Here is a 22,226-nt window from a genome sequence, read left to right as displayed (position 1 = left end):
GGAGGAAATGGGGAGGCCGGGCCAAGCTCGAGGCACAGAGATGAGGGACCTGGAAGGATGATTTCAGTCCTGGTGGGAAGAGAATTGTTAGGGTAGGCCCGGGGTCTCAGAGAGGCCCAGGAGGTAGCAGCCCACCTAGCCCCCACTCCTCTCCATTATAAATGAACATCACCCCAAGCTCACGTAATGACAAGGAAAAGGGAGCCAGTGGCCGTGGCTTGTCGGGAAGATGGGACACGCCTGAATGTTCTAACTGCTATGGTCCGTGCTGGATCCTCACTGCTAACGGATGTGCCCACAGGAGCCAGCACTTCACAACAGAGGACCCTAGACTGCTGACTGGGAGGCTCAGGCCCCCCTGAAAACAGGCCCTCAGCCCCTGCTCCCTTAGCCTTACAGACTGGACCGAACCACACCAGCTATGATCTAAACCAGGGCTGGTCAATACCCTCAGGATCACAACCAGATAGGGCCTTGGTCACAAAAATCACCTCCCAGGAGGAGAAAGCCTGCTGGTTCCCACGCACCCAGCTGCTCCCAGGCCGCCCACCCACCCGCCTGCCATGGATACCCAGGTGGGACAGGGGCCCGGGCCAACCTTCTTGTCCTTCTCGGAGCCGTCGGTCAGCAGTACCCCCTTGGCCTGCATGTGCCGATAGAGCACGCGCTGCAGGGCCGACATGTCGCACTTGATGACGTACTCCACCTGTGGGCACACGCCGCCGTCAGCCGAGCCCAGGCCCCAGAGCCCAGCCTGGGCCCGACTCTGACCTCCCAGCCTCTCGGGCATCCTGGGCCCTGGCCTCTGATCGCGGCACACGAGGGTGATGGTGAAAAGCCCCCACACCCAGGGCATGAGGGAAGCCGAGCTGCAGTATATGCGGGGGGCTAGAAGTGTGGGGGCTTCCTGGGCCAGAGGGGCAACACAGCTTTCTTTCAAAGGCCTCCCCTCAGCCGGCCCATGATCAAAGAGCAAGAGTGACATGAGGGGTGACTGGCGGGGACCCAAAGCCCCCTCAGGGAGGGGGGAGGGGCCGCTACGGCCGGCAGGTGGGACTCAGCTGGCCCCAGCACACCTGCCTTGCGCTTTCAGAGACCCGTGCAGGTGAGCAGCCAGCCCCAGGCGAGACTGACTCCTGAATGCTGAGCAAAACAGGGCCAGGCTGGGGGACTCCAGAGAGCTGCCCAACTGGGACCCCAACCCTGGGGCGACCCCCACACAATGCTGAATGCTGCATTAGGGCTCCCTCCACTCAAAGTAAACACAGCACCTTTTCAGGCAACTGAGCCTCCACTTCCTTCTTGAGCCGCCGGAGCAGGAAGGGCCGCAGCACTTTGTGGAGACGGCGGATGATGAGGATGGTTTCCTCCTCGTTCAGGTCCACCTGGCACCACAACGAGACATGCAAGCCAAGTGTTACCTCCAGGGGAGCAGCGACGCGTGGGCAGGGCCACCTGGTGTCGCCCTGCACCCCCTTTCCAGGTGGCACTATGTTTTACGAGAGCTTGGCGGGGCACCCTCTTCCTGTGGAAAACTGCAGGGACCTGAGACTTTCCATGGAAGTCCTGGGACACAGAAGCGAAGCTCCCAGGGCACCAAGAAACACGGCATCACACTGAGTGGCCTCCCCAAGAGTAAAAACTCATGTGTCTGGAATCCTGAGAACATGTCCAAAGGGAACCTGGCCAGCACTGCAGGGTAACATGCACAGAGCGCATGGTGCAAACTGGGGGTGCTCTACCGGGAGCCCCAATACCCTCTCATTTCAGCCTCTGTGGGAGAGACGGATAGAAAGGCTGCTCTCCTGTGGGCCTGCTACTCTGACCAAAATTTGAATTAAAACAGTTTTTAAGTGAATGATAAGATGACATTTGAATTTTTTTCTTTAGGACCCTTTGGGTGAAGCTTTTACTCAACTTGAAAATAGGTGAAACCATGGCATTTGTTCCCTTGCTCTTGGGGTGGGAGTCCTAGAAGTCTGAAAACAGGGGGCTTGTTTTAATCATGAGAGCCTTGAAAGGGCCTCAGTTTCTCCTCTAGGAGGGCTTCTGCCTCAGCCAGTGCCAAGGAGGGGGGACCCCAGGGACGATGCAGAGGTCCCCCTGTAAGAGCATGGTGGTCCCAACTGTCCCAGACCCGAAGAGAATCTCCTAACTGGGGACCAGTGGGCTGGATGTGGCTGCTGGGCGAGGGGGCTCTTCGTCCACCCTGCAGTCGAGCCCACCTCCTCAGTACAAGGCTCAGGCCGTCAACCTCCTTCAACAGAAAACAACTGGCCCACAAGCAGACTACCAACTCCACCCACAGCCAGACAGATGTGAGAGATACAAGCCACAGCCCACAGCTTTTTATTTTCTTTAAAAACAAAAGGGGCAGGATCTGACCACTCTCTTCACTGAAACTACCAGAGCCACCCATTGCCCTCAGTGTGAGAATTAAATTCCCCTCAAGCCCTCCAGCTGCAACCTTCACACCTCAGGCCCTGCTGTGTCATGTCCCGCTCTGTGTCTGGGGCACAGGGTCAGGAAGCCCCAAGGATCCCCTGAGATTTCTCTTCCCTTCTCTGGTGGCAGGGTTGCCATGTATGTGGCCAGGCTGGTTGCGGTGGGCACTCAATCCACAACCACCTGGGGAAGCCGGCTGGGCCAGGACTGTGACCTCGGACAGTCCTTGGAGCTGCTTGTGGCCAAAGACCATGGCTCCCCGCCCCGCCCCCTTCCACCACGTGGCCGGCCGCTTGCCCACCTTCTCCCCAGTCATGGCGAAGGGCGCGTTGAACCACTGCTCAAAGGTGCTGCAGCTCTTGAAGATGGTGGGCAGCAGGAAGTTGAGCAGCGCCCAGAGCTCGGGCAGCTTGTTCTGCAGTGGTGTGCCCGTCAGCAGCAGGCGGCGGGGCGCCACGTAGTGCGTGTTGAGGACCTGCGTCAGCTTGCAGTGGTGGTTCTTCATGCGGTGGCCTTCGTCCACGATCATGTACTTCCAGCGGATCTGCGCGCCGAGAGCAGGTGGTCAGGGGAGGACAGGCGGTGGGGCTGTCCCCTGGGTGAGTAGCTCACTGCCGTCAGGCATGAAGGCTCTGGGCAGCTCGGCCCAGCAGGGTGGGGAACGTGAACTCGACAGCATCAGAGGAGGGGCCACACCCCGAGGGGCAGACACACACTGCAGCTCCGTGGTGCGTGGGGAGGGCGGACACGTGGACAGGGCGACGGCTGGGAGCTGCTGTCAGGTGAACAAAGCTAAGTCCAGAAAAGAACTCTGGTTTTCCAAGAAAACTACATACGCCAAGTATCTGGCAAAGAGCAAACAAAATCCTAAATAACACACAGCCTGCTGATCATAGGTCCTTGAGGTACAGTCAAGAGAAGACATGGTTTGGTAACAGGTACATTTCAATCTGGCTTCCCTGGTGGCTCAGATAGTAAACGATCTGCCTGTAATGCAGGAGACACAGATTCGATCCCTGGGTTGGGAAGATCCCCTAGAGTTGAGGAAATGGCACCCCACTCCAGTGTTCTTGCCTGGGACATCCCATGGACAGAGGAGCCTGGCAGGCCACAGTCCATGGCGGTCGGACATGACTGAGCAACTAAACGTTTCCAGTCAGCAGGTGGTGGCTCAGAGGCAGGGAGGCACAGCTGAGGGCAGACTGTGCTGTGGGGGCGCCGCCTGTACCCCAGAGCCTATCAGTGGTCGCTGGCCAATGGACACAGGCTAGACGCCAATTCTAACTGGGAGTTAGGTTGGCTAGGCAGGGGCTGCAGGTATAAACTCCCGTTTACATGCAATTGTGATGCCCTTCAGAGCCACTCGGGCCTTGGCATCTAGCTCCTGGGGACCAAGCACGGCCCAGCTGAGGCCCTGCACATCAGGCGTCCCAGAGGAAAAGGGCAGGACTGACCGGGGCGGGGGGCAGCAGCCCTTTCCCACAAGTAACCCCCATGGTGGGAGGTTTACCCTGATTAAAGCCACTGTCAGACACAGGATTTTCAGAGCCCTGTTCTCGTGTCTGGGATGGGCCTGGTTCTGTCCTGGGTCAGAAGGGTGACCCGCAGCATAAGCCCTAGGATAAGCAGGCTGGGCCTCAGTTTCCTCACCTGTAGCTCAGAGATGCATATCAAGCACCGAATGTCATCAGTATGAACATGCCCCACAGGTGGGGGTTAACGTGTAAAGCGCTCTAGCCCTGGACTTCCTCCCCATACGGTCAGCGAGGCCAGACGTGGCAGCCCAACCCCTCCCCACCCCAGGAAAAGAGCTTTCTGGATGCAAAGGACTGTGCCTGTCTTATAGCTGGGTCATAGTATTATTCTTGGTAACTCAATGGTGGCCCAACTAGAGCCACCTTCGCAACTAAGTCAGCTAAGAGGCTGCCCAGCCGCACGACACCCACTAAACACACCAGCTCAGTGGCTCAAGGACGATGGGACACACAGGACCTCAGAGCACACTGCCTTGAAGGCCAGACCCCACCTGCTTCACGGGCTGCTTTCCTGTAGGCTGGGGTGCGAAGACACAGCCACCAGGGAGGCAGGTCTGAGGCCTCTAGAGACAAGTGGAGATGGAGGAGGGCCTCAACATGGCCCTGTGAGGGACACGGCAGGCAGGACAGGAAGGCTGGGAGGCATCGCAGATGACCAGGCTCTTTGGGCAGGAGCCCCGAGAAAAGCTGGTCCACGTGCTATGTAGATGGTGCCAGTCTCTGGACGTGATCCAGGGCAAGCCTGGGAACACACAGTCAGAGAAGCAAACCCCAAGCCACCTTGATTGAGGCCTTTCACACCCACAGAGCAGCTGTCCTTATGCATATGCAGGGGATCACTGAGCAATGACGTGTGGGGGGTCTGAGAAGATGAGAAGCGTGACCCATGCACGACCAGCCTGGGCAGGATCACAGGCGCCCGGACAGCACATGATGGGCCGAGCTGCCTTGTTTTACAGGTGAACACGCTACCTTTGCAAGGATGTGCTTGTCCTTAATGATGTACTCATATGTCGTCAGCAAGACGTTGAACTTTCCGCTGCGGAGCTGGGGGACGAAAGCACGTCTGGCTGCTGGGGAGCCCTGTGAGGGAGAGAAGACGCACACGCCTCAGCCCCCCAAGTTCTGGGGCCCTGGTAAGGCTGAGAACTGGCAAAGGCTGCTGACCCTCTCCCGACTCCACCTCAGACTGCTGCTCTCCCCAACTTGGCCCCAAGTGGATGTCCCTCCCTGGACTCCACCCCCAGACTGCTCCCCCTCCCTGATTCCACCCTCCATGCAGAGGGCCTCGTGCAGGGAGCAGAGAGGCATGCAGGCCCTGGGTGGCTTGCAGCCTGTACCTCCACCTGCCCCACTCCTGGTGGGCAACCAGCTCCGCTTCCCATGTCTGCCTCCTCCTGGGTCCCCACTCAGGCCACCGTGTCTCCCACACAGGTTCAGTCCACGGTGACCATTCCCTATTGGCAGCTCCAGCTTCTCCCTGGTTAGCAAATCTGTCTGGTTCCCCGTTTCAAGCTCACTGTTCCTGACAGACTGAGCTGCACTCGTTCCCAAAAGCTCTTTTTCCTTTTGAATTTTTTTTTTTTAAACTAGAGTATAAGTTGCTTCATTCCCAAAAGCTCTTGGCAGAAGGACAACATTTAGTTTCTCAAATGCACCAATTTCTCCCTGCACATGCTGTGATCTCTGCCAGGACCTGCTTCTTCCCATCACAGGGCTGAGAGCTCCGCGGCAGAGTGGCGAGCCTGGACCCAGGAGCCCTGTGCCAAGGGCATGACTGAGCTCTGCCACCGAGTGGCTGCATGAGGCACCCCGCCCCGCCCTCCCTCCCCCAACAAGGACAGGAGGCACCATCAGCCCCAGTGCACAGGTGAACTGGTCTAGAGATGGCGAGGACAGTGAGCAGCCCATCACACAGCAGCAGCTGTGCGACACTCACTGAGTCTGCCTATGTGGACAGGTCTGGAGGTCAGCTGGCGTAACAAACTTCAGGCGAGTGCATTCACACCAGCACAGTCCACGCACTGAGTCCAGAACTTAGCAAAAGCACCCCTCCTCGAAATGAAATGACCCAAGCCCCCACGTGGCTGACCTAAGAAGGCAGGCACACGTGCGTCCTGTCGTTAATGCAGGTCGACATCCCTCTTCACCACACGGATCTCCCACCCCCACACCCTGCCCACGCCCACCTCCTCAGGCGGCACGTACCTTGTAGGACACCTTCACCACCGAGGGGGCCCACTTGTCAAATTCGTAGGCCCAGTTGGAGAGGGTTCTGGGGAAAACAAGGAAGACAGTCAGGTACTAGGTCTGGCGTCAGCCGCTCACTGTCCACACTGATGTCCGTTGAGGACGTAAAGGCTGACGTGGCCGTGATCCTGGCAGGTAGACTTCCAATAATTTGTATAGTGATTTCCCCTTTAAGAGGTAGCACTTAACTGCCCACCTATTATGTGTGGGCTAAATTGAGTATTTTTCCCAGAATACAGTATGGAAAGGGGAAGAAAAAGTACTTCACAGTGGAGACACCTGCCACACACACTACCTCAGCCAGGTGATCAAGGTCAACCACCAGCGTGAAGTGTCTCGTTGACAGTAACTGCCCCATGATGAGTTGAGAGGCGGGCTTCCCTTCTGGTCTTTGTTCCCAAAACCCATCATCCCATCTAAGGATGAGAAAATCACCAAACAGACCCAGGTTGAAGTACCTCCTATGAAACACCTGACCAATCTCCGCAAAACCATCAAAGTCACTAAAGTTACGCAAAGTCTGAGGAACAGTCACAGACCAGAAGAGGCCTGAAGACACGTGAAGGGTAAATGCCACATGGGCTCCTGAGGCTGAAGACAGAAGTCAGGGCGAGACTAGTAAAATCTGCATAAAGTTTACATAAGGTAACGTGTTCAGTCACACTTTCTCTCTATATATAATGGGCCAGTGGGGATTCCTCACTTGTGACAAACGTAACAGGGTCACGTGAAATGTGATCAACCACAGCAACTTCCTCGGTGGTGCGCTGATTAAGACTGCACTTCCAGTGCAGAGGGGCACGGGTTCAATGCCCAGTCACAAACACACAAGCAAAAAAGATGTGATCAGCCACAGGGGGAACCAGAGGAAGGTACCGGGAGCTCTGGGTACCATCCTTCCAACTTTTCTATAAAGTGGATGCTATTCGACAGGAAACAAACCATCACAAGGCAATGGTGGGGACGTGCTGAAAGGACACAGTAGTCTTCCCTGGAAAATCCCATGGACAGAGGAGCCTGGTGGGCTGCAGTCCATGGGGTCGCAAAGAGTCGGACGCGACTGAGCGACTTCACTTTCACTTTCTTTCTTCAGCAAAATCGCTAATGATAGACTCCATGAGCCTACGCTGCTACAAAGAACTAAACCATTAAACTACTACACAGGGGAGAAGAGACAGCTTTCCTTTGCAGTAGATTCCAAGAGTGGGGAAGGAACGCTGGAAAGAGAAAACCTTGCCTGGGCACCTTCCAGGGGGATCATCGTTTCAGGCGAGAGTTTCTGATAGATGTTGAAACTACAGAGAAGAGTATGCTTAGAAATGCGACAGTCACAGAGTTTCTCAGAATCTTCCCACGGGATACTTATAAATCACAAAGGAAAACTCTTACGTTTGCATGGGGAAACCAGCAGGTACCACACAGGAAGAGAACAATTCGGGACTTCCCTGGTGGTCCGGCGGTTATGACTCCATGCTTCCACTGCAGGGGGCGAGGGTTCGAGCCTTGGTCGGGGAACTAAGATCCCTTGCGCTGCACCATCCGGCAGAAAGATAAAAGGGCAGACCAAAGTGATGCTCTCCTGTTGTGGAGCCCTGGGCTTGTGCTCTCTGATGTGAAGCCTCAGGAAGGGCACAAGAGCCCCTCCTGGAGGTTCTTGCCAGAATACCAGAAAGGACACATCACATGAGCCCTGTCTAAGGAGGGATGGTCTACCAAACACCTGCCCGGGATTCAGGCTCACAAAGATCAAGAAGAACAAAGCCGAGCGGGGCAGCTGTTACAGAGACATCACAACACATGACAACAAGAGGCAGGGGAGGGACCCTGGACCAGAAAAAGGTCTTCAATGGGGAAACTGACAACATCTGAACTGTGTCTCTGGAGTCACTAACAGTGATGATTTATCACCATGTTGTTACTAGCCTGGTGTTAAAACTGTCCTAAGGTGATGTGAGCTCTGGGAGGCCAGCTAAAAGGTGTGCAGGAACTTTTTAAGCTGCTTTTGCAGTTGTTTGTAAGCCTTAAAAAAATTTTTAAATGAAAATTAACAACTGGTATCTCATTGTAGTTTTGACGTGCATTTCTCTTTAGTGATGCTGAATAGCTTGTCATGTGCTCAGCGCCTTTGCTGTCCACCTGAAATCGTCACAACATTGCTAATCGGCTATACTCCTATACAAAATAAAGTTTAAAGAAACGTATGTTCAAAAAAGAGACAAACCATGGGACCTCCCTGGCAGTCCAGTGATTAGGACTCTGTGCTCTCACTGCTGAGGGTATTGAGAAGCTCTATGACTATCCCCTTTCTCATCTAAGATCCGGAAAACGGCAAGGTGCAGCCAAGAAAAAAAAAAAAAACAACCCAGTCTGTGCATAGCACACTGGACACAGAGCTATTCTGGTGTCCCACCTAAACAGAAGGGAGGGGACAGGAGCCCTTGGAGGGCTGTGGACAGTACACAGGCGAGGGCCGCGGGCACTGACAAGAAGCTGGGCCGACCCAAGGGAGGACGCAGCAAGGCCAGCTGCAGGCCCAGGACCTCCTGCCACTTCTAGAAGCAACTCCCTCTCTATGAAGATCTATTCCCCCCAAGGCAACCAGATTTACACCACCATGAGCAAGAGAAAGCAAAAGGGGAAATCAACATCTCCCAGTAAACTGTGGAGGCTCCTGAGGCCCCCCAGCCACGAGTACATGGCCTCTGAAGGCCTGGCCGTCTTCCAGGCAGGAAAGTATGTTCCCATGGGCTGGGGGATGAGGACATGGTTTCCCATCACCCGCCTCGACAGCTGACGTGGCCCCTACTGCACACTGGGCCGAAGGCAAGGGCTTCCCCTTCTGAGCCAGGCCAAGTGCACACACTCAGGCCTGGCCACATCAGAGCAGGCCATCCCCTGGGCCCACAGCTGGACTGCCGCCTAGCATGTGACTGGAACCAGGTCAAGGACAGCCAGTCCCAGGATTTCTGGAAAAACCCTGCAGGCAGAACCATCGTGTGTCATATGCAGAGCTAGGAAGAGGCAGCCCCGGAGTGGCTAAGGAATCTTGGCCCCAGAAAGGTGTCTGTGGGGAGGAAGAGGCCGGAACCACCAAGAGACTGCAAGTGAGAGCTTCCACAGGATGCCACTCAGGTACCAGACACCACAGCTGAGCACCTGTGGTGCCTGGACTGGGCTGGGACGCAACCGGCAGAGTGCAGAGCCCTAGCAGGAAGCGGAAACAGCACCTGAACAAACACCAAAACTCCACGTTCTACTGGGCAGTTATCTGACTCCTGTGACAACCTGGAGTGGAATCTGCTGGTTGTAGGACTTGAAGAGGACACCAAGGATAGCCTGTGAGAGTCGCCCCAACAGGGATCATATGGGCAGGCACCCCAGAACCTGCCCTTCCTCTACCCTGTGCCTTGAACCCAGAGGCAGGCAGCCGTGCACTGGGTGTGACCCCCAAGAATTCACATGCTGACATCTTCATACCCAGAGCCCAGCTATGTTTGGAAATAGGGTCTTTAAAGAAGTAAAGAAGGGTCTTCCCTGGTGGTCCAGTGGTTAAGAATCCACCTTTTGAGGCAGGGAATGTGATTTTGATCCCTGGTTGGGGAACTAAGATCCCACATGCTGCAGGGCAACTAAGCCCGAGCGCCACAACTGCTGAGCCAGCGAGCCACAACTACAGCCCGATGCAGGGCTTCCCTGGCGGCTCAGTGGCAAGGAGTCCGCTGGCCAGTGCAGGAGACACGGGCTTGATCCTTGATCCAGGAGAACCGCACACCCCGCGCAACAGCTAGACCTGTGCACCACAACTATTAAGCCTGTGCTCTAGCGCCTGGGAGCACTAGAGAGAAGCCCGTGTGCCCCAACTACTGGGGCCGTGAACCACAGCAAAAAGCCTGCACGCTGCAACAAAGATCCTGTGTGCCGCAACTAAGACCGGACTCAGCCAAGTAAATAAATATTAGGAAACAAACAAAAAAAAGGTAACGAATAAAAATGAGGTCCTCAGGGTGAGCCCTAATCCAAGCCTATATGACTTCCTTATAAGAACAGGAAATGTGGGTACAAACACGCTGAGGGAAGGCGAAGTAAAGACTCAGGGAGAAGACACCGTCTGCAAGGTCAGGAGAGAGGCCTCGGGGGAAACCCGGCCTGCGGACACCCTGGACCCAGACTCGGGCTTCCAGGGAAGCAGGGCCCGCGGTGAGGTCACCCAGGCTGTGGTCCTTCATGAGGGTGGCCCAGACAAACTCACACACGGGCATCTGAGCTCGGGCGGCACTCACGAGAGGGGCACTATGATGAGGAAGGGCCCGTTGATGCGCTTGTGCTCCATGAGGTACGTGATGAGTGCGATGGTCTGGATGGTCTTGCCCAGGCCCATCTCGTCAGCCAGGATGCCATTCAGGTTGTTGTTGTACAGGGACACCAGCCACTCCAAGCCTTTGATCTGCAAGGACGAGCGGCCAGAGCTGAGGCCCGGGTGGGGCGAGAAGGTTCCCTGCGCTTTGGAGACTTCCAAGCTCCAGCCCAGCCAGGGACCACCCGCTGCCATGCTCACTCGGCATTGTGCTCTGTTCACTCTCTTCTATCCCATTCGGCCCATCTCACACTCCTTTCTCTGGAATCACAGGGCTGCTGTGCTCATGAGAGCCAGGTATGAAACATCCTTCCCAGGCACATGTTTAAACTGTTAAGTCTCTGTCACTGCCAGCTACCAAGCCACACAGCCCACTGGGACCAGCCTGCCCTCAGTGTGTGACTCTGGATTCAGGGGAGCCTTGGGGCATCAGGGTAATGAGTGCACCACACGACTAACTGCCTCGACAGCATTTCAAGATGAAGTGAAAGGTTTCCAAAGCTTGCGAAGCTTTCTGCCACAGGCCGTTAGAAGACTGTCCTCAAGGAAAATCTGGAAAGTTTCCTAACGGATTAAGTAAGTCGTGGCCATGTTCTGATTTCTGTGATTTACAGGCCTCTCTGGAAACTTCCACCAGTCACAGGATTCACCTTTGGAACCTCATGTCAGCAGAGGTGCTGAGTGCGCTTGTAAGGAAAAGCAGGGTTCAGGGGTTACCAGCACACTGAGCAGCAGACAGGGAACGTATTCTTTGGTTGGAGGTATGCCAGCTGTCTCCTGGGAGCTGAGATGAACAGGGGTGAGGGGCCACAGTCACAGAAAAAGAAATTTCTATGACGAGCAGTTCCCTTTCTTGGCTGCTCCAGGCCAGGCCCTGACACAGAGCTTTAGAGTCATGACCACATGACCGTCACAGGCCTGCATTTCTGAGAAGAAAGGACTAAGTCTAGAGCTGCTAGGCTCTCCTCCTCGCTGCTTCACACTGCACAGAGCCCCCATGGCCCCACACCCGGGTCCCATTCTGGCTCAGCCATTCCCAAACCGTGTGATTTTTTTTTTCTTTATTGGAGGATAACTGCCTTACTATTTTGTGTTGGTTTTGCTGTATAATATGAATCAGTCGTAAGTATATTCATATTCCCTCCCTCTTGAACCTCCTTCCCACCCCCCCAATCCCACCCTCTAGGTTATCACAGAGCACTGAGCTGAGCTCCCTCTGAACCATCTGACTTTGAGAAACTGCTATATCTATCTGCTCCTTACTTATCCCTCAAACTCCCCATGAAACCTGGAGGATCACAGTGCCTACTGCAAAGCTGTTGGGGGAATTCAGATGCTAAAAGCCTGTCAGTGCTCCTGTTCTGCCAGGCACGAACCAAGCACGCAGGACAGACTGATTGCACCATTTCATTTCAACCCCTTTGTCAGGACTGCCGTGCGGACTCGGCCCCATCCAACCTACCTGGTACTGCTTGAGCACGCCATTGACCATAAGCGCCGACTGCTTGTCTACCCGCTCGGTAACGGCGTGGGCCACAGCATAATAGGACTGCAGGCCACGAGCGAGGGCCTGAGACACGCCGTACTCATCGTCCACATCTTGCTTGGCGTTCCTGGGAGGAAAATGGAAGGGCCATGAGAAGACAAACACTCTTACTTGGGACAACATGCTTCTGACACAAGCCTCTGCGGAGCAGCTTTTACAGTCTGAGCCGGAAGATGAGCCCAAGAGCGGCCACACAGTCTGAGGACGGGCAAGCCAGCAGACACTAACCTAGGGGCCAATACTGGACTTCTGTGTGCCGAGGGGGCGCCTGGGAAGGAGAGTTACTTTCAGCTGGAGGCTGGTTGCATGGCCCACCCTCTCTACTGAGTTCAAGGGAAAATGTACACTTGACAGCCTCGCAAACTTGAATCATTTATACACTGGAGGTTTTGTGATCCAATCTGGAATTCTTTTAAAAAATGACAGTAAACTACTCACCTTTTGTTAACGTGACAGATACAGGTGACCCGATGTCCCGCATACTGCTTTACGCTATGTTTCTGTCCTTGTATCACCCTACCCACTTGCCCAGTTAAGCTGGGTTTTCTTAGCGTAGAGCAGTGGTTTCCAAACTTTTTGGCACCAGGGACTGGTTTCATGGAAGACAGTTTTTCCACAGGCCAGGGAGTGCAGTGGGGTGGTTTCACCACGATTCAAGTACTTTACATATTATCGAGCACTTTATTGCTAATCTAATGCTGCCGCTGATCTGACAGAGGTACCGGGCTGCGGCCTGGAGGCTTAGAGGGTTTTTCTAATAGATTAAAAAGATTGTATGTTTGTTCTAATGGTTCCCCTCCATGCCTGAAGTGTATATAATACACATCATTCTCAATCCTCTAAGAGTATCCACTAACTCTGTACTGTAAGCCACCAGGAAACTGGTATAATAATTTTAACTGCTTTCAAGGGCAAAGGATGAAAAATAACCTAAATGACCACCACTAGACAAAGGCCACAGTACAAGACCATGGCAGGGACACCACGCGGCCAGATGTGGAACAGAGTGAGATGCTGTGTGTACACAGACACAGGAGCAAGGGGCAGAAGAGTGTCCCAGAAATGAAAAGGGGAAAAAAAAGCAGAGGGTATGCATGGAAGATACACGCGGAGGAACCAATTTCTCCCAGGGAGGAGAGGGGGAGGGCTGAGCTGGAGCACAAGCGTGGTAAATCTTTCGTGGTAAACCCCACCATCTCCTACACACAAGATGAACCACGTGAATGGATGGACTGTCATCACACCCTATGAAAATCAGAGACATCTGAAGTTAAGTCCATTTGACCTAGGTGGTCCAGCAATGGCTGCCAGCTGGTGCTCCCACGCAGGGAGCTGGCAGAGTGGGAGCGGGCAGAGAGAATCCTTACTCAATGATGTGCCGGGCATCCACCTCGGAGACATCATCGCTGTCGGGATCTGGAATCTTCTTCTTCTCCTCCACGGGCAGGGTTGGAGGCTGCGCGGGCTGCGGCTGCTCCTCCTCCTCCTCCTGCCAAGAGACAGGTCTGTGTCTCCCCAGGTCACCACAGGGATGGGCCTGGGGCGCCCGAGGGAGAAGCCCAGAAACTAGGGATGGTTTTACAACCCACACGCCTTCTTCCTGCCCATCCCCAAACATGTCATGCTTTTCACGTGCATCTTCTTTTAGCTGCTCAGTACATGATTTTTAGTTTTCATAGCAGAGTCCAGACACTTCTTTTTAAGGATATCTCAGGATATTTCTGTACTTCAGTTGCTGCTAGTAGATTCTATTTGCACCCAGCTCTTCTTACATAATGTATGCCACTAAAACAGCTTTTCAACTCTCTTGGATTTTCTAGGTATTAAATATTCATAGGCAACCTTCAATATTTGCTGGTCCTGATTTATTTTTGGTTTTACTGACACAGCCCAAATGTCTAAAACATGTCAAATAAGACTCGTGGTAACAGGCACCATAGTTTACTAAGAGGTTTTCTATAAATGTGAGTACAGTAAGTCCCCTACATATGAACCTTCAAGTTGAGAACTTTCAAAGATGTGAACATGCAATCCATCAACGTCAGGTGTGAATGACAAAGCAGCCTGCCCTCCGTCTCCTACTGCTGACGATCCTCCAGCTCTGCCATCTCCCACCTCCTCTCCCCGCTCCAGTCCGTAAACTCTTCTTGCCTGTTCACTAGATGCCCACCCCTGAGTGTCAGCTACTGACCTGTACTATTATACTTTTCAAGGTACCATACTATAACAGTGAAAATGTTTTCTTTATAGTTCATGATTGTTTTATGTATTCTTTGAGTGAAAAGTATTATAAACCTGTTACTGTATGGTACTATATAGGTAAACTGTGTTAGCTGGCTACCTATGTGAACTGTTGGACTTACGAACGCACTCTCGAAATGGAACTCATTTGTATGTAGGGGACTTACTATTTAAGTATTATGTTTCATTAAAAGGATATTTTAACATTAACTTAGCAGATAATAAAGGGGATTCTGTATGACATATTGATAAAATACACACAAATGTACTCCTTAACATTAAACTATCCTTGTATTCCTGTTTAAATCACACAAAATGTGTGTGTACAATGGAACTGCTATAAAACTAAAAAAAAAAAAAGAAAGTATCTGTTAATTAACCTGTTAAAATTATTCCAATCAGACTCCAATGAAATTTCCCTTGGAGAAAGCAAAATAATTTTATAGATTACTGGGAATAATGAACACGTGATGATAGCACACACACTTTGGCCCCCAAAAATCATAACTGTAAGACTTTCCAAGCTGATATTACCAGGAATTAAATAGGAATGGGAAGCCTGGCTGATTTCAATTAAAGGGGATCAGCAAATTTTACCTTAAAAAGTGACATGACAGCTGGACAAAAGTAGCACCAGGAACCATTCCAGAGAACTGGAGTCTGAGAGGCACTAATGCTTAAAAAAACTGCCGAGCTTTGAGTAAGTAGAGGGTGGGAGTTTGTAGAGATTTTACTTGTGGGTGTTTTCTCCTCTCCCCTCCTGACATGTAAGCTGTCAGGGTAGGCGGGCCATGAGGCCTGGCAACTGAGGCTGATGGGGGACTTAGCTGTTTTACAGCAGTGGGCAATGCTCGGGCCAGCAGCAGTCAGTGGAGCTGAGGACCTCAGCCACGCGTAGGGAGAGCAGACTACCAGCTGAGGGCTCTGCACATGCGCAAAGGAAATGAAACAGGGCCCGGCGGAAAGTAAAAGCCAGGGTAGGCTTGAAAATGAGCCAGACCCAGAACATGCTCTTCTACATACACAGATCTATTGGCAGGAGACACAGTCTTTACTGGCTCAAGGTGTTGGAGGTGACTGCTACGTTATGAAGAAATACAACCCATTCCTAGAGGGCCAGGATTAAAAATGAAAATGAGAAAAAAACAAAGCAAAACAATAAACCGAGCAGACACCACAGACAGCACATTCCCTGGGGAAACATCCCACAGATTCAGCCTAGATAATTTATTAAACAAATAAAAACACCAAAAAAGAACCCACAAGGGTGAAAGTCAGAACCCAGAGTGGCTAATACAGCCTTCTACTAAACATTCTGTGGGCTCCCTGGTGGCTCAGAGGTAAAGAACCCGCCTACAATGCAGGAGACCCAGGTTCCATCCCTGAGTTGGGAAGATCCCCTGGAGAAGGAAACAGCAACCTGCTCTAGGATTTTTGCCTGGGAAATCCCATGGACAGAGAAGCCTGGCAGGCTACCGTTTATGGGGTCGCAAAAGAGTCAGACATGACTTAGCGACTAAACAACAACATTCACTGTAAGATAAGCAAAAAAGGAAGAGAGTGTGATGTGAACATGATTTACTCATCTTGTTAAAAGACACCCACGAAAAATTTACAGCTAACACTAAACAGTGGCAGAGTAACTGCCTCAAACTTAACATCAAAAACAAGCCAATGATACCTGCTCTGGATGCATCTATTCAACATTCTACTGGAGGATCTAGCCAGTGCAACAAGGCAAGAAAAAGAGATTAAAAATTAAGGCACACAGATGGGAAAGGAAGAAGTCATGGTTATTTATGAATGACACGATCTTGTTTGTGAAAATCCAAGAAATGACATGATCTTGTTTGTGAAAATCCAAGGAATCAAACAAACAAAAAAACCTTACTAGAATTACCAATATGAGTTTAGCAAGTTCCCAGAACATAAGATCAACATAAAAAAATTTTTTTCCATGTTATTTCCACAGAAAAGCTACAAAATATTCAAAAATAAAATTAAGAAAACAATTCTATTTATAGTAGCATAAAAGGGATAAAATAATTAAGAAAAAATTTAACAACAAAAAAACAAAAACTGTACTCTGAAAACTACCAAACAATACTAGAAGAAATTAAAGATTATCAAAATAAATGGAGAAACAGTTCATGTTCATGGACTGGAAGACGAAGTACTATTAAACGTGATTCTCCCAAAACTGATCTAGACTCAACACAATCCCCCCCAAAAATCCCAGCAAGCCTTTCTGTAGTAATTGATGAGCTGATCCTAATGTGTACATGGGGATGTGAAGGCTCTGGAATAGCCAATACAGCAAAAAAGTTGAAGGACTAACACTACTTGATTGTAAAACTTATTATAAGCTACAATAGTCAAGATACTGTGGCAGTGACACAAAGATAAACATAATCAGATCAACAGAAAAACACTGAATCAGAAACAAACCCTTATTCTAACTAATTTCCCACAAAGCTGCCAAGGCTATTCAATGGGGGAAAATAGCCTATTCATCAAATGGTGCTGGGTAAGGTGGATATCCATATACAAAGAAACCCTTAGACCTTCAGATCACACAGAAATCAACTCAACTATGACCCTAAATGTAAGAGCTTAAATATAAAACTTCCAAAAGAAAACATAAGAAAAATCTTCATGATTTCAAACAGTTCTCAGTATACCACCAAATGCACAATTCACAAAAGAAAAAAATCAATAAAAAGATTCCATCAAAATGAAACATTTTTACATTTCAAGACAACACTGAGGGGAAAAAAGGCAAACAGACCAGGAGAAGATATCTGCAAGTTATATATCTGATTAAGGACAGGTATCAAGAACATATGAAGAATTCCTACAACTCGATGATAAAATGACAAACAACCCAATTAAAAATCACCAGAAGATTTCAGTAGATTTTCACCAAAGAAGACATCTGAATGGTGCATAAACATTTGAAAAGATGCTCAACGTCACTACTTACTAGGAAAATGCAAAGTAAAACCAGAGATACCATTACATACCCGCTAGGATGCCTACAATGTAAAGAACAGATAATACCAAGTGTTGATAAGGACACGGAGAAACTGGGGACCTGTGAAAAGGTACAATCACTTCAGGCAGTGGTTTGCTAATTGCTTAAAAAGTTAAACATAAACTTACCATATGACCCAGCAATGCCATTCCGAAGTATTTACCCAAGAGAAATGAAAATGGAAAACACACAAATGCCCACAATTTGGTGAATCGACAAACAAAATGTGTATATCCATGCAAAGGAACACGACTCAGGAATAAAAAAATTTGTTTAACATCTTAACTTTTATTAATGGCTTCTCCACAATATTTCTTTTTAATATTTTTAAATTGAGGTATAAATTACTTAAGAGTAAAATGTACACATCTTATCAAAAATTTTGATAGTTGAGTTTGTTAAGTTTGGAAATATGCATATAAGGGTTAAATCTACACCCTCAAAGCAGAGAATATCTTCCTTTTTCTTTTCCATTATGCTTTATTACAGGGTATTAAATACAGTTCTCCGTGTGCGGGACCTTGCTGTTTACCCATTCTATAAATAGCAGTTTGTATCTGCCTGTCCCATACTCCCAATCCTTCCTCCTCCCTTGCCCCCTGGCAGCCACAAGTCTGTTTTCTATGTCTGTTTCTATTGTATAGATAAGTTCATTCACATCATATTTTGGATTTAATGTATAAATGATATCATGTAGTATTTGTCATTCTCTGACTGACTTTGCCTAGTATGACAATCTTCAGGTGCATCCATGTTGCTGCAAATGGTATTATTTCATTCTTCTTTATGACTAATACTTCACTGTGTGTATTATCTTTAACATCTTCTTTAACCATTCACCTCTCGACGGGCATTCAGGCTGTTTGCGTATCTTGGCTATTGTAAATAATGCTGCTATAAACACAGAGGTGCATGTATCTTTTTGAATTATAGTTTTATCTGAATATATGCCAGGAGTAGGATTTCTGATCACACGGTCATTTTTAGTTTTTTGAAGAACTAAATGTTCTCCATAGTGACTGCACCACCTTACATTTCCACCAATACTGCAAATATTTTCTTCACACTTTCTCCAGCATTTGTTATTTGTAGACTTTTTAATGATGGCCATTCTGACCAGTGTGAGGTGGTATCTTATTGTAGTTTTGGTTTGCATTTCTCTAATAATTAGCAATGAAGAACAAACTTTTGACATACAGACAACATAGGTGAAACTTAAAAACATGCCACGTAAAAGAAGCCAGACAAAAAATACCACATGTTGTATAATTCCATTTATGTGAAACTCTGGAAAAGGCAAATCTATAGAGCAGAGCAGACCAGAGATTTCCTGGGGCTGGAGGAAGTAGCGAGAACAAACTATAAATCAGTGAGATGAAGCTTTTTGGGGTGATGAAAACATTCTAAAGTTGGTGTAGTGTGATGACTATGCAATTCTGTTACTTCACTAAAATCACTGAAGAGTAATCTTCTTATGGGTGCGTTTTACAGTATGCAAATTATATCTCCAAAAAGTTGTTTAAAAAAATTTCAATGAAGCATTATTAGTCTAAAAATCATTAGAATTTTAAAAGGAATTTTAAATACTACATCAACTATGTATCTATGCCTCAATATTTAAAAACAAATAAAACAAAATAACGAGAAAAGTAAATTCTTAAAATTAAAAAAAAAAAAACTGGTGGATATAAAAACCCAATGTATTAATTTTTTTTTTCCAATGTATTAATTTTTTAAAAGTATCACAGGTCAGTGGGGAAGCGGTGAACCAACAGTATACCCATTGTCTTAATACTACTTTGCTGTTGTTCCATCAGTAAGTCATGCCCTACTCTTTGCAACCCATGGACTGTAGTCTGCCAGGCTCCTCTGTCTGTGGGACTTATTACTACTAGAAGTGGGGGGAAAGGGACTCCATCTGAATTCCTACACAAAATAAATTCCAGGTAACCTGAAGAGGTAAGAAGGAGGGGAGTGAAGACAGGACAAATCAAAAGAAAGATATAGATAAACACCAAGCTGATTTCAGGCTGAGGTAAATACATAAAGAACACTTAAAGTTTCAGCTAAAATACACAACTGATCTGAAATGGGCAAGTGAAGCAAATCATTCAAAGGAGCAATCTAGGTGGTCAGAACACCTGAAAAAATGTTTGATCTTAATAAGCAAAGATATGCCTGTTAAAATTGTCTCTAACCTCATGGAGGGGGCGAAAGCTTTTTAAAAGCCTTGTAAGCCACCCTCACCACAGTTGATGGGGGAGTGCAAGGAGTACCCTTCTTGGGGGTAACCGTGCAGAAGGAACCCTCCCCACAGACACTGCATCCCCGGGCTTCCTCCCAGTCACCCTTCCCAAGGCTGGCCAGGACAGACAAAGGGATAAGACTCTCATCTGAGCTCTGACAACCAGGGAAACTCTAAAAATCACCTCAGAGGGCATAATTCAACGACTTAGAGAATACGCACAATAAATACAATCATGTATAAGGTTTTCAAAGAACAGATGATAAGGGGCAAAATCTGCATGCTCACGATCGCATGCTCATAACTTCATACCGGCATTTTTTGGAGGGTAGAGTTGCTGGGTGCCTGGCATATGGCCAGTGTGACTGAGGACATCTATATTTTACTTAATGAAGTTAGAGTGGAAACAGTCACGTGTGATGAGAGGCTACCATATTAAGCAATGTGGCTCTCAAAAACCAACTTTCAGCCTCAGCGGCCCCCTGCCCATCTCTTACCCAACTCGATGCCTGGCCTGAGTGGAAGAGGAGCTTAGCATCCATGGTGGTAGAGGTCACACCACAGAGCCCCGAGGGCCTGGATGGTCAGCAAACGAACTCTTACCTCCTCCTCTTCTTCTGAGCCACTCTCTTCACTATCAGATCTTGGAGCTACTTCATACCTGGAGAGGGGAAAAAAAAAATCAGTGTTGTAATATACATCTTCCCAGGAGACTTGCCTAGAGGTACAGTGGTTAAGACTCCAAGCTTCCAATGCAGGGGGCATGAGTTCAATCCCTGGTGGGGGAGCTAAGATCCCATATGTCATGCAGCACAGATTAAAAAAAAAACAAACTCCCCAGAACCAGCATGATTCACTTTCTTTAGCAAATCAGCCTGGTCCCAACGCGACCAGGACCACCCCTGGTGGCTAGCTCCCGTGGAACGAGGCTGCCTTTCAACCTGGGATGCTGGTTGCCACTGGCCCGCAAGACCCCACTCACCCCGGGTTCATCTCCAGCCAGGCCTCCAACTGCCCAGCCTTGGGTGCATCTGTGCCTGTGAGGATCTTCCCACTCTCCACGTGGATCACTTTCACCGGGAGGTCGCTCATTTGGCTGGTCTCGTCTAGAGGCTGAAAGAGAGTCACACGCAGGACATGAGGTTCTGCAGGGTTCGTACCCTGGGCGTCCATCCACGCACCAGGGCCATCTGGGAACTGCCCCCCACCCACCCCAACTCCAGCCCAGAAAAATGGCACACAAGCCGGGTTACTGAATGTTAATAACTCAGTAAAAATATATGTAACCAATTGATAACAGCTGTGTCTTGGAAATAACTGACATAAATGTTTTCGATTTTCAAATAGGTATTGGGTTGGCCAAAACATTGGTTGGGGTTTCCCCATAAGATGGGACTGAAAAACCCACACCAACGTTTTGGCCAACCCAACGCCCATTTGTTTGGCCAACTCAATAACAAATCATACAGTCCAAGATTCAAGAAGATGGAGTGCTGACTCTCCGCATCCCCACCCCGGAACTCAACAGTCCCTCTCTCTACAGGTGCCCACCACAATCAGTTTCTGCTGTGTTCTCCTAGATCAATTCCACACAGAAGAAACAAGGTCTTCTGTATTCATTCCTTTTTGACCCAAGTGACTACACTATTCCCATTCTTCTGGCCCTTGATTGCTTCCATTCATACTGGATTTGTAGACTTCATCAAAGGTCCTCATTCTTTTTTGTTAAACAGCTAATTAGAATCTTTGAAAAATCAAACAACTTCCTTGTAGCAACAAATATTTAATTCCTTGATTTCTTGAGATACTGACTTCAGATGAAGTTTTCCCCTTCAACAGATCCTTCACATTTCCTGGCAAGACCTTCAGGATGAGGATGAAGATGGAAACCTTTGTCTGCACCCACTAGGAACTTACTACCTCCCAAACCTCCCTGCAGGCTGTGCTCACCACCTACAATGACCCTCAGTAGAGACTATTGATGCTGTTTAGTCGCTCAGTTGTGTCCAACTCTTGCAACCCCATGGACTGTAAACCCGCCTAACCACCACCCCACAAACAAGCTCTGCAGGCTGCCTCGGTCAGTGACTGTCACCCCTGCATCTTTCCTGGGAGCAATCAGGGTGCTGATGGTGGGACCTCTCCATCCCCAGAATCCTGACTCAACTGCCCTGGGGTCCTCACCCCAGGCCTCTCTAATTTTCAGAAGTTCCCCAGGTGATAATGATGTCCAGCCAAGGCTGTGGACCACCAGCAGCCACCATGGAGCAGTGCTTCCTGTCACTGTAACAGGATGAGCAGCTGCAGTGGCAATCCTCCAGAGTTCCCTGGGCCTCAGCTTCCCGCCATACGAATGCCCCAAATGGCCTCAGGAAGGCTTTGTGCTGTGGTCAAATGCGAGCCCACATCTCTTCTTAAAAAATTCAATATTTCAAATAAAACCCTGTGGAATAAGTATCAACACATTATGTGAGTTAATCACTATAGCCATTCATTTCTGGAATCAGGCCAATAGGCAAAAGTGTGCCAACTGCTATGGGCTAGGTTGTGTCCCCTCTGGAACTCAAAAGCTCAAG

The 22,226-nt window shown here is 49.4% G+C and overlaps 1 protein-coding gene across 7 annotated transcripts in view; it reads right to left on the bottom strand.

Annotated features, from left to right (window-relative positions):
• Positions 1–22,226, bottom strand: part of SMARCA4 (SWI/SNF related, matrix associated, actin dependent regulator of chromatin, subfamily a, member 4) — a 90,291-nt gene that overhangs the window by 36,121 nt on the left and 31,944 nt on the right. For 6 of the 7 annotated variants that reach the window (XM_061422161.1, XM_061422164.1, XM_061422162.1 and 3 more), the window contains 10 exons: positions 20,633–20,763; positions 20,254–20,311; positions 13,498–13,619; positions 12,047–12,197; positions 10,511–10,674; positions 6,189–6,255; positions 4,953–5,063; positions 2,747–2,989; positions 1,272–1,385; positions 599–706 (listed from right to left, as the gene is read on the bottom strand). In XM_061422161.1, the coding sequence (XP_061278145.1) occupies positions 599–706; positions 1,272–1,385; positions 2,747–2,989; positions 4,953–5,063; positions 6,189–6,255; positions 10,511–10,674; positions 12,047–12,197; positions 13,498–13,619; positions 20,254–20,311; positions 20,633–20,763 (1,269 nt within the window). The remainder of the gene's footprint in view (positions 1–598; positions 707–1,271; positions 1,386–2,746; positions 2,990–4,952; positions 5,064–6,188; positions 6,256–10,510; positions 10,675–12,046; positions 12,198–13,497; positions 13,620–20,253; positions 20,312–20,632; positions 20,764–22,226) is intronic. The other variant, XM_061422159.1, reaches the window with a different exon arrangement.

Source organism: Bos javanicus, chromosome 7 (genome assembly GCF_032452875.1).
Source record: "Bos javanicus breed banteng chromosome 7, ARS-OSU_banteng_1.0, whole genome shotgun sequence".
NCBI lineage: Eukaryota > Metazoa > Chordata > Mammalia > Artiodactyla > Bovidae > Bos > Bos javanicus.
This window is presented reverse-complemented; position numbering and strand designations above follow the sequence as displayed.